The sequence below is a fragment of the Phyllostomus discolor genome, chromosome 3 (genome assembly GCF_004126475.2).
Source record: "Phyllostomus discolor isolate MPI-MPIP mPhyDis1 chromosome 3, mPhyDis1.pri.v3, whole genome shotgun sequence".
NCBI classification, from domain to species: domain Eukaryota; kingdom Metazoa; phylum Chordata; class Mammalia; order Chiroptera; family Phyllostomidae; genus Phyllostomus; species Phyllostomus discolor.
This window is the reverse complement of record NC_040905.2, coordinates 186237870-186250076: the sequence shown is the minus strand read 5'-3', so window position 1 is coordinate 186250076 and position 12207 is coordinate 186237870. Positions and strand designations below refer to the sequence as shown.

Below are 12207 nucleotides of genomic sequence, written 5' to 3'. Positions count from 1 at the left end.
GTTCTGGGTTCAATCCCTAAACAGGGTGCATACAAGAAACGACCAATGAATGCATAAGTAAGTGGAACAACAAATTAATGTGTGTGTGTCTCTCCCTTTCTCAAATCAATCAATACATTTTAAAAAAAGAGTCTATGGAAGTAGAGGCACCTATTCATATTACAAAGGACCCCTTTCAAATTTTGTGTTTCTTAAATACATTTAAACTATGACTTGGTTTTCCAAAATCTGGCTCCTATATTTTTATTATTAATAAAAGCAGCTAACAAGTAAGGCACATAAAATGCCTCAGACAGATTATTTGATTCAGTTATCCCAATAACCAGCCCCAGGAGGCAGATAATATATTGTCCCCATTCTGTAAAGAGGTAAAGTGGTTCGGTGACTGACTAACTGGCCTAAGGTCATTGAATTAGGAACGTGGCGACACTGGAATGAAAGCAATCTTCAAGTCAATCTGTGACTCCGGAACACATTGTTGACCCTGCACCCCCCAGACTGGCTGCGGATGTCGGGAGGTGTTCAGTGTCCCTTCCTTAGTTGGCTGCTGTGCTTCTCTGTGCCCTCTGCCTTCACAGATAGGGGGGCTGATTGGAGATGGGGTGACTCCTTTCGCTTCAGCTTTATTTCCGTGACATGATGTGACATAGATATGTTCGTGAAGAAATGCTTTTTGACCTTCCCTGGCTGAGGAACAGTGGGTGTCACTAGTTGTCTTGAGTCAGTTGTAAATGATCAAGTTAGCAGAAAAAGGGACCAAATTTGCTTTGAATTCCTATTTTGGTTCTTTACAGCTATTTTCTAACTCTACAACAGCAAATGTAGCAAGACTTTACATTAGTTTGCAACAGATTAAGGTGAAAAAAAAAAGCCACATGCAGAAAAACAATGTAAGATGAATTTCACATCTGTGTGGCACACTTGATAATTTTCATATTCATTATTTTCACTTTCACAAGACTGTGTGGGGCTTGCAAGTCAGGAACTATTTTTATCCACTTGTCAAATAGGGAAAGAGAGCCACAGAAAGGGGTGGGTGACTTGCTTTAGGACATGGATCTGGTTAGATCCCAGACTTAGTGTTCCTTCTGCATTTGTTCTTTCTACATTATGCCATCTCCACGCACGAAGCAGATCTTCAGACTCAGGCACTTCTTGGCAGACAAAACCAAATGGCTGCTGTGCCATGCCAGGCTGGGGCTGGGGCTGGGGCTGGGGCTCCTGTACAACCAGCAGCTGTGCTAGAGCGTGAGGACATGGCAGCAGCTGTGACCCCTGCTCATACCTGTGCAGTGTGATAAAGAAAGTAGAAGTAGCCAGCAGCTGTGGTCCCACCAGATAAAACTTTTAGGCGGGAAGTCAAGTGACAAGTGAACTTGTATGTGTATGTGTGTGTTTAAGCTGTTGATTGCTTTTGATATTTTTTAAGAAGGCAGCTTGAGGAAGTCAGACCAAACAAGCAGGAACGTATTGCGGCAAGATGGATTTGGGAAAGAACCAATCTCATTTGACGCCCCACCAGACATCGGACCTTCATCAAGAAGAGAACCACGTTCCAGGTAATGAAAGAGGTTGTAGCTGTTGGGAAGAATTGGGGCTAGGATTATATTCCTATTTTTTTTTATGGAAAAAGGAGGGCATGATTGAGTTCATTCATATAACCGCAGGAGGGAAGAATCAGGGCTGTATAACTTCCTGAGGTGACTTCTAGTGCTAAAATTTTAACAAGCCAGAGGAACACAAGGAAATAAGAAATACATTTAAATGAAAGAGAGTGAAAGTGCCCAACGCTGGATGGTTGTGGCAAAACAAGTACACCTGTATACTTCTATGGGAGTATAAATCTGGTATAATTTTTGGGAGGTATGGCAATAGGTGGCAAGAACCGTAGTGCTGATTCTTCTGGGTCACTAATTTTACTCCCTGGGTCTATCCGAAAGCTGCGTTTCTCCAAATGTTTGCAGAATCCTAAGACTTGAGACAGTGTTTAGTGTTTTATACTTTTTTGGGGCCATGGGTTCCTTTGGCATTTTGATGAACCCCTAAATTTCTCCTTAGAATAATACTTTAAATATATAAAAGTAAATACATAGGCTTACAAGGGAAAGAATTGAGACACTTGTCAAAATGAAAAATGGTGGTATTGTGACATATTTGCACCTTTATAGATGCAGTAAGTGACAAGACCCGAAGCGGATCTAATAATGATTGTATGAAATCAACTGTACCACCTCAAATGATATAGTTGAGGTAACTGGAACAACTGTGATGTTATACAAAAAGAAAACCTGTAATTACTTTTGGTGACAAAGTCACATGCTGCTAAAACCACCCTGGTTTGTTACCTACATTCATAGTGGAAGAAAATAGTGATTTTAATTAGAGAGTGGTAAAAATAAAGGTATGATTTTTTCCCATCCAAGTTCATCATTAACAACTTCTGTCCTAAGAGCAAAAGGTACCATGATCCCAGGGGCATGCTTTATCTTTTGGGGGTCCCAGTGCAAATTTGCTATCACTCCACAGGTTCTGATAAATTTTACATCAAAGACCCACTCACTTTCCTCAGACATGGGTGGGAGCAGAACATTTTTGATGATAGCTTTAATGTTCCAAAGAACTTGGAGAAGCACTATCCTATGGGAAATTCTCCCCCTTCAAAGAAAGCTACATTCATGAGTATGCTTATTGTAGTTTGATTTATAGTGGCAAAAAATAAAATAAAATAAGTGGCAACAACCTACATGTTCAATACAAATAGAGCTAATGGGTAAGTGATAATACATCACCTTGATGAAGTATCGTGCAGCCAGTAAAGTTATAATTACAAAGACCAGATCATGGAAAATATTTCTGATACAATTTAGTAAATGATAAAACTGTCATATACTCTCTTTACAATTTTGGGTAATATCAGAACTAGATGGGTATGAGGAATAACATGAAAACAGGTTATCATGATAAGGATGGCAGAGCATGGTTGACTTTTTCTTTCAGTTTTGCACCATATGTAAAAATTACTTTGAAGGAATTAATAGGTCAGTAGTACAGTTACATGCAAATACTGACATTTGCATTTTCCAATGTTTACTGTTTGCTCCTGGGCATTCTTTGGTGGTAGAAGGATAAAGAAGGTCGAGTCCTCGCCCCCAAAAAGCTAGGGGAAGGTGGACACCCAGCACAGGGATCCCGCCACTCTGCTGGAGGACTCTTGCTGGAAAGTGTCACAACTCGTCTGTCTCCTCTAACTTCCATTTTGATCCCACAGATGTCATTGGAACTTGGAATCTGCGAAACAGAGAGCAACTCAGAAAAAGAAAAGCCGAAGCACAAGAAAAGCAAACTTCACAATGGCATTTTGGGTATGGTATCCTTGCAAAGGAAAAAGGAACTGGGACTTATCCAGTAAACGCTGTGTGCCAAGTACCGCCGAGCACTTTCACACACTGTGTTTTATCGTTCCAACCATCCTGTAGATCCAGAGCTGTTATCCCCATTTATAGGAAGGAAAGAAGGAAGGAAGGAAGGAAGGAAGGAAGGAAGGAAGGAAGGAAGGAAGGAAGGGAGGAAGGAAGGAAGGGAGGAAGGAAGGAAAGAAAACCAAAGTGTCCAATGGGTTAAGTCTCTTACCTAAAGTAACACAGCTAGTAAAGTGGGTAGGAACAGAATTTTATCTCTAGTATCTTTTTAATTAAAACACCAGGCAACCAAATTACAGGGCCTGGCACAAATAACACCCCTCTATTATTACAAAATCATAAGCATGTAATTCTGTAACATAACAACGTCACACTCAACCACACCGTATGACACTTTAGGTGAAATATTCAAATTGCTATCTCATGCGAGACATTCACACACCCTACCAACCGCACTCAAGCAGGCGTTACTTCTGCTGGACCCTGTATATCAGGGGTGTCAAAGTCATTTTCACCAGGGGCCAAATGTAGAGCTCCTTGCCCTAGTTAAGGAGTAGTTACATTTATTTAGTCCTAAAATTACATTTGGTCCATTGAAGGCAACTGCAAAGCTGATGTGGCCCCCGGGGAAAATGAGTTTGACACCCCTGCTGTATATTGTAGAGAGGCCTGGTGACCAACCACTCTGGTAGCAGAGACACAGAAGAATCTCGTTGGGAGCAGGGACACTACTGAGGAAATCTCTGAGGTTGTTCTCCAAGCTTTCTATTAGTAATCCTTATCGACTGGGTGTGATTAACGCTGCATGGAGGAAACCAAAATATTGTAAATGAGTGACACGAGAGCAGAGTTGGGAGTTCCTACATCTCCAGTCTAAGTCGCCTGTCTGTCGTCTCAGGGAGGGAGTACAGAATATATTTGTAAATTAAGTGGCATCAAACTGCATCCGTTTAGAATATGGCCGTGAAAACAGAGGTGTTGCTTGCTTGGGGATGGAATAGAGGGAGGTCAGGAGCCAAGGAGCACAGCATCCATCGAAGCCAGGCTTTCTGCACCTCGGCACGAATGACGCTGTGGGCAGGGTGCTTCTTTGTGTGAGCAGCTGTCCTGCGCATTGAGGATATTTAGCAGCATCTCTGGCCAACGGTACTCCCCTCTTCCCCCTAGTTGTGACAACCAAAAATGTCAACAGGCATTGTCAAATGTCTCCTGGGGCAGGCAGAGAGGGGGCAAAATCACCCCCAAATGAGAACCACTGATCTAAGCACTCTTCTGAAGAAAGGGCATCTGTGCCAGATAGGACTGACTACCATCTTTTCTGCTGCAACCAGGGAGCGCACATGTGATTAACAAATAGGCGAATATGTCAGTAGAATGTAGACATTGATTTTTGCTAGTCACAGGAACCAGAATAGCGGGAATAGAACTAAAACCTTTAGCAGGAAAGGAAAAAGCATTCAGCCTGTCTGCTCTATAGGCAGGATCCTTTTTAGCTGCATCCACGGCTGTTCCCCAGGAGAAGGGTGGCAGGTTGCACTTCCTTCTGTGCCCAACTTCACGGCGGCTCCCCTGGCTCAGAGCGCCACTCCTATTTGCATGATCTCTGCACCTGCAAACCTGCACTTAAACACTGTTGCCTGTGTGCACTTTTTACCAGCCCCCGAGGCAGCCCCCGAGGCAGCCCCTAGACAAGATAACCTACCTGTCTGGACCAGGCAAGTTATCTCATGTAACAGTTACTGTTTTTGCTAGTGTTAAAAAGTTGTATGGGTTTTGAGTCATCTGCCCCAGCTCTATTTTTCCCACACAAGTACTGTTACTTCTAGTGCATGATTCTTCAGCAAGTGAGGTTTTTCAGGAATGTGTTTATTACGTTTCAGCAGAAACGTCTGTACTTGGGTCCTGTGGCAGGGGACTCCGTTGAAGAGTATCCTATCAGCTCCCCTAACTCTATACCTGCCAAGCAACCTTCTGATCATTCACTGGCCTCCCGAGTACTTGCTACAGAGAACGAGTGAATTCATTTGTCAGCCCAAGTATTCTTTGCTGTGTGACTTTGCATTTCCCCCTGTTTATTTAAAAATGGGTCTTTGGTAGGTCTCAGAAGGGAGGGAGGATGAAAGGGACTGCAAGAGATCGGCCAGAGGACATGTATGCATATATGCCTTGCCCACGGACACAGACAACAATGTGGCGAAGGTGGCGGGGAGGCTCGGTGCAGGGGGCGAAGGAGAGGAAAATGGGGGATATCTGTAATAGTGTCAACAATTTGTTAAAGAGAAGAAAAAATAAATATAAAGTTTTCTAGAAAACAAGAAAAGGGTTTACAGATCGGTCTCCTTGAACTGGTTGATGAGCTCTGGCCTGATAATTGGAACTTGTCTCAGCGTGATCACAGAACTGGGTTTCTGTGCTTGCCCAGCTAGGGAGCCCGCCGAGGCGGAGGAAGTCACTGAAGTAGATAACACCTTGGCGAGCCTCTTGGCAGCTGGCTGGTCCTGCTCTGCTGACACATTTCTGTACTACTGAGAGCTGTTCTCTTGACCTCATACCGCACAGCGAAACCTCAGTAGTTCCAGAGAGGAGCAGCAGAGTGCAATGGCTAAGCGCCTGGCTGGTGGAGCCATAATGACCAGATTGGATGTGTGGCTCCCCCGCTTGCCAGCCGTTCGATCTTAGGTGATTTACTCACTCCCTCTGGGCCTCAGTTTCGTCATCTGCAAAATGGAGATAGTAGTACCTGGCGAGTTGATGTGAATAACGAAATTACTTAAAAAGTGACTGGTACATAGGAAGCACTCTAAGTGATTCCTCTGTGAATACAAAAGTGCTAACTTTATGTTTGGATAATTCATTCATGCAATTCTTACACCCACCCCGTGAGGTTGGGGAGATACCATAACTCCATTTAACCTATGAAGAAACCAAGGCATAGAGAGGTTAAGTGACTTGCCTATGATCACATAGTTGATAAATGACAGAATACAGATTAAATTTTGGACCATAGGGATATTTTTGCATCTTTTGAAAAACTACCAGGAAGAACATGAACATTGTATTACTCAGATTTCCTCATTTAGAGATCTACTTAACAAATTATTTAGGACTTAATATGTAGGGGAAAAAAGTATTTCCTAAAGAATTCAGATAATTGGACAATAAGGACTTTATAATTTATCTTGTTACCTTGGTTACTTGGAGTTACACTTCAAAATGCTGAGGTGTCATATCACCATTTTTAGATTATCTTTTCTTCTAACTTATTTTTAATGTTTTGACTGTCCTATTACCAGTATTTTGCCATGTACAATGTGCACTTTCTGCCCAATTTTTTTTAGGGAAAAATAAGGATTCGCATTATACATGGGTATAATGATTATACACCATGCGTGTAAGAATCCGTGTATAATGTGCACCAAAAACGTGGGTGTGTCTTATACACAGCAAAATATGGTACCTATATAGCTGTTTTATATTACTTTAAATTGGTTTTGGTGAGGTAATCTTTAAATTTTTTTTACTATGAAGAATTTCAAACATACACAAAATAAGGTATATATACATTTAAAAAAATCTTTAAGATGTTATTTATTTATTTATTTATTTATTATTATTATTATTTTTTTAGAGAGGGAAAGGAGGGAGATAGAGAGAGAGAGAAACGTCAATGTGCGGTTGCTGGGGGCCATAGCCTGCAACTCAGGCATGTACCCTGACTGGGAATCGAACCTGCGACACTTTGGTTCGCAGCCCACGCTCAATCCATATATACATTTTTAAGGTGTGCAAGGACCTATGAGCACTACAAAGATATGAAAGACACTGCTTTTGTCCTGGCTGGCTGGCTCCGTTGGTTGGAGCATTATCCTGCACACCAAACGTTTGCGGGTTTGATCCCTGGTCCAGTGCATATGGGAGGCAGCCGATCGGTGCTTCTCCCTCACACTGATGTCTTTCTTCCTCTCCCCGGCTCCCCCGCCGCCCACCCCCCACCGCTCTCTCCCTCTCTATAGTCAATGAGCATATCCTCAGGTGAGGATTTAAAAAAAAAATAACAAGACATTGGTTTTATCACTAAAGAATGTCTAGTTTATGAAAAAAGAAGGTTTCTTTGACATAACTAGATTAGGGCAGCCTCTGTGCCTTGCCTTGGGCATGATCCTCCTAATAAATCACACGGACACACTGAGCAGGGAGAGCGTTTCAGCCCTGTGGTCTGTGAGAGAAGGCTCCATGGGGCGGGTAGTGTGGGACAGAATTTCAATAGATTTGGAAAAATGATGAAGGGCTTATTTATAGTACCTTTTCCCCCCCTCCCCACCCCGAGCCCATCTGTATTAGCCATCTGTATTTGGTTATATTTGCAGCACCTAGCAATTTGACGTTGGCGGCGGTTTCCACGCGTGACCTTTCATCTCTTAGATCTTTAGCTGTTACTTCAGAGTAGGCACGATATGGCCACGCATGCCTTTCCACCAGGCTTGTTAACCTCAAGAAATGCTTTTTTGCAGCTTTTGACCCAGCTTACAGTATATCTCTCACTTGATGTGTATTGTAAGTACTTAGCATTTTTTACACAAGACACTGTGTTAGATAAGAAGGCCACATATATCATCCACCCGTGGGCTACACAGACAAGGAGTGGTGTCTGGACTGAGGGTTTTAGAACCGCAACTGTGTGAGTTTCCCCAGGGCACAGTGGGACTAACTCACCCAGGCTAAACCCAGAGAGATTAGGGCATAATGCTCTCAGACACACACACACTGCACTTCCTGGTGAGCAAGGCGACAGAGACAAAAATTCCCCGAGGGGCATTCCCTCTCCTGACAACTGAGAGCATCTAGCACTGCTCCTTCGTTTTGCAGGCAAGGAGACTGAGGCCCAGAGAGATGAACTGACTTGTGCAAAGGTCGTGCGACAGAACGGTGGGAGTCGCAGACTGTTACTACCACGCATTTATCTGAATTCTGTAGCCCCATCGCTGACACTAATTCTGATCTCTCCACAGAGAGAGAAAACACAAGCGGCAGAGAACAGGAAAAGGAAATCAAAGAGGCAGAAAGAGACAACACGATACAGAACTGAGGGTGGAGCCTCAATCACAATTAGAAAAGGAAATGACGGAGAGAGCACTAGCACCTGCAGAGAAAGAAAATGAATTACCTAGGAGTGTAATGGAAGCTCTCTGCCTGGTAGCTTCCCCACAAAGAGTTGTACCTGAGAAAACATTTTCTGCAACAGGTCAAGAAAGCATGATAGATCAGGAAAATTCTTCTGAGTGCCAAGAAACAACAGTACAGAACCACCCTTCTGAAATAGGCCAAGAGGAGGCTGAACCAGGAGACTTCTCTCCTAATATGTGCCAAGAAATAGCTGTAACTCAAGACCATTCTTCCAAAATGTGCCATGATGTGGCTGAACCTAAAGACCTCTCTCCTAAAATGTGCCAAGAAACAGCTGTAATTCAAGACCATTCTTCCAAAATGGCTGAACCTGAAGACCTCTCCCCTAAAATGTGCCAAGAAACATCTGTAGCCACAGCCCTTCCTTCTAAAACATATGAAGACAGAGCTGACATGGAAGGACGCTCTCTTGAAGCACACCCCGAGCCAGATGTGCCTAAATGCTACGCTCTTGTTTTATACCAAAAGAAAGCTGAACCCAAGGAAGACACTGCCGAACCGGGTCAAGGAATAGCTGGGACTGAAAGTTTTTTTCCTAAAACACAAGAAATAGCTGTGCCTAAAAACCTTCCTACAAAAATATACCATGAAACAGTTGAACCTGAACACTTTTCTCATAAAGCATATCCTAAAGAAATTGCTGTGCCTAAAGCCCTCTCTCATAAAACAATCCAAGAAATGCCTGCTCCTGAAGAATGTCCATCTGATACATGCATACACCAAGATACACCTGGGCCGGAAGACCTCTCCACCAAGACATGTAAAAATAAAGAATGTGTTCCAGAACCAAACCAAGTAGCAGGTGGGCCCCAAGGCCAGCATCCTAAAACACAGCAAGAAGATGTTAAGGATGTTTTTCCTCCAGGTAGGGGATATGCATAAGGGGCAAGTCAGGGACATGTTCCCATTCATAATTAGAGCACCAAATAGGTATGCCTCCCTCAAAGTGGTGCTTTATATCCTTCGATTGCCCTAGGTTATCCCCAGTTACCTCAAGGGGTATCATTAATGTCATTGGCTAGTTTTTAATTCAACCGATGTGTGTGTGGCATATTTCCAAAGAACCAAAAGCAAATAATTGAAAATATAAGTGCATATGGTAGGTCCCTGTTCACACTACCCATCTGGGCAAGCTTTAGCCAGCGAAGAAAAATGAACCCAGTGTCAGATGATTGTGTGCAATATCTTTTCAGGGATAATTAAGTTTAGATTGACCAGAAAACTTGAATCAAGTTTTTCTCAAAAATTAAAATTTCCTGGCAAACAAAAGGGAACTACATGCATGGCATAAGTTACTGAGGGAGTTAAAAAGGTGTAAAATATGATCCCTGTTAATAGGATGTACCATGTTTACCGGAAACCCTTTCTATTTCAATATTTGTTCCTGCAAAGCTTTCTCCTAAGCATAGCATTTTGAAAATAGTGTGACCTTTCTTCAGTGGGAGTTGCCTCAGGGACATAACTGAGAATCTCGTAGGTGCTGTAAAGTGTACTTTCAGAAATAGGTGAGGCTGCCAGAGCAGAGTTATCTCCAGGGAATTGTTTTCTAAAGAAATCTCTTTGATAGTTTATTTGCTCTCTTCTCCTAAAACAAAAGGGCAACAAAACCATGGGGTTAGTAGGGTTCCAAGTAAATGTTGAAAAAATCTTTACCTGCCTGCTATGTTAAAAAAAAACCTAATTGTTTTAATTTCTGCTTTTTTGATGACTAATGTTATTTGACACCTTTTCATGATTATTATGAATTTGAATATTTTTCTTTTGAGAACTGCCTGTCTGAATCCTGGTTTCATTTTAAATTTGGGATATTAATCTTTTCTGACTCATTAAAAGTCTATTTAAATAATAGTTGTTAAACCTTTACCTATATGTACATTGTAAATAGTTTTCCAGTTTCTGTTTGTGGTTTACCTTTGTTTATAGTGGGTTTTGCTATGTATGTGGCAAAATTTTAATTTTAGTTTTTAGTGGTTCAAACCTGTCTTTTTCTTTATGGTTCCTGCTCTGGGTCCTACTTAGAAAGCCCTTTGTAATCCCAAGGTTATAGGAACATTCTATTGTTTCCACAACATTTATGGTATTTAAATATTTAAATCTCTAATCTGAAATTTCTTTTCATGCAAGGTGTGAGGTAGTTTTTTCCCCTCTCAATGGACAGTCAGTTGTCCCAATACCAGTTATTGAACCTATTTCTGTATTTTGTTTGATTTTCCAGAAATGAAAGGACAACCCAAAGCACAAGAACCAGAGATACCAGCAATTCCAAATCTTCCTCGAGAGATACAGCCAGAAAATGATGTCTATAGTTATGTTTTGTTTTAGCAGTGCTCAGCCATCACAGTTTTGCAACAAAATACACATCGTTACATGTGATTTTCTCACATTATTGTAGAAATCTCTACAATGTTCATTAATATTTGAGTAGTGTTTTTTTTCCATGTATAGCCCATATCTGAAAGAGAGCACTAATGTGTTTTTCAGGCTTGACCACATCGACAACATCCTGCAGTGTGTGTGCATGTGTATGTAGATTGGGGTGAGGAGAGTGACGGGGAGACTCAAAAATGGGAAAGGGGAGGGCTGAATAATATCCCCCTAATAGCAAACATTTCTTTTGGTTATTCCTTATGAGCAGAAAAGTTAGTGAGTGTGAACACTTAAAATTTGGATAAGTATATAGTTTTCCTGTCAACTGTGTTTGACTGTTAATGGAATAATAGCATCAAAATTTTATTCAGGCTTTAGCTGGCTTTCTAGCTAATTTGAACAATTCTTATCATTCTGGGACTCCCTCAAAGGTATTTTGGAGTGTTGAATGTAGTTTACTTGAGTATTTGAGTTTCGATTTTCTAGTTTTACTTTTTATATGTTGTATTTGTGAAAAATGTACATTAAATCATTATTACATGCTTAATGAACTGTGTGGACCACATCATGGTAAGCATTTTGAGGATTAGAAGACCTATAACATAGTCCTTGCTGACCAGGGGTTGAATCTAGTCTTATGGGGAAATAAAACAGAGAATAAATAATTACAAAAAAAATAGTAAGTGCTAGTGCCATTTAAAGTAGATACACTAAAGGGAATGCTTACTTTTTGCTGAGTGACCTGAAAAAATTACACGAGTGGGACCTTGGAAGATGGAGAGGATCGGCATTATCGGTAAGGATAACCGCACTGTATGTGACACAGAGGAGGGAATTCAAGCACTCCACACGGTCAGTTCATGCAGGGTCCAAGTGGAATAGAAGGCTTATAAGCTGAAAATCTTGTATTATTAGAGTGTATGGAGTGTATTAGAGTGTATTATTGGAGTACTTCACTTATTTGTTAGGATATGGGGAAATAAGAAAGACTTTCGAACAATGAAGTGGCAGTAGTTAGTATTTTAGTATCTGGTGATGAGGGTCAGGATTAACTAAGAATGACCAGAGACTGGGGCCAGGAGCAGGAACTATTCTAGGTAGAAAGAGGTCTGAAAACCTCCAGGTACAGTCCTGGCTGGTGTGGCTCAGTGGATTGAGTGCGGCCTGTGAACTGAAAGGTTGCCGGTTCAATTTCCAGTCAGGGCACATGCCTGGGTTGTGTGCCGGTCCCTGGTTG

At 41.7% G+C, this 12207-nt stretch overlaps 1 protein-coding gene across 3 annotated transcripts; it reads left to right on the top strand.

The window, feature by feature from the left end:
* The first annotated feature begins 678 nt into the window (after positions 1–678).
* Positions 679–11517, top strand: HEMGN (hemogen). Of its 3 annotated transcripts, none has more exons than XM_036021960.1 (5): positions 679–697; positions 1433–1559; positions 3269–3362; positions 8429–9468; positions 10819–11517. In XM_036021960.1, exons 2-5 carry the CDS (start codon positions 1481–1483, stop codon positions 10923–10925), a joined length of 1320 nt encoding a protein of 439 aa, XP_035877853.1. In that variant the 5' UTR covers positions 679–697; positions 1433–1480; the 3' UTR covers positions 10926–11517. The 3 variants fall into 3 exon arrangements, with proteins under 3 accessions (XP_035877853.1, XP_035877854.1, XP_035877852.1); XM_036021961.1 differs by lacking the exon at positions 679–697 and having other exon boundaries at positions 1113–1559; positions 8429–8829; positions 8902–9468; XM_036021959.1 differs by lacking the exon at positions 679–697 and having other exon boundaries at positions 1114–1559.
* The last annotated feature ends 690 nt before the right edge of the window (positions 11518–12207 follow it).

What these genes read in the sequence shown, in the direction of transcription:
- HEMGN (XM_036021960.1), top strand. Translation starts at nt 1,481, where the DNA reads ATGGATTTGGGAAAGAACCAATCTCATTTGACGCCCCACCAGACATCG. An exon ending in ACTTCACAATGGCATTTTGG is followed by an intron (nt 3,363 to 8,428) that starts GTATGGTATCCT and finishes ATCTCTCCACAG; the next exon opens with AGAGAGAAAACACAAGCGGC. An exon ending in TAAGGATGTTTTTCCTCCAG is followed by an intron (nt 9,469 to 10,818) that starts GTAGGGGATATG and finishes TTGATTTTCCAG; the next exon opens with AAATGAAAGGACAACCCAAA.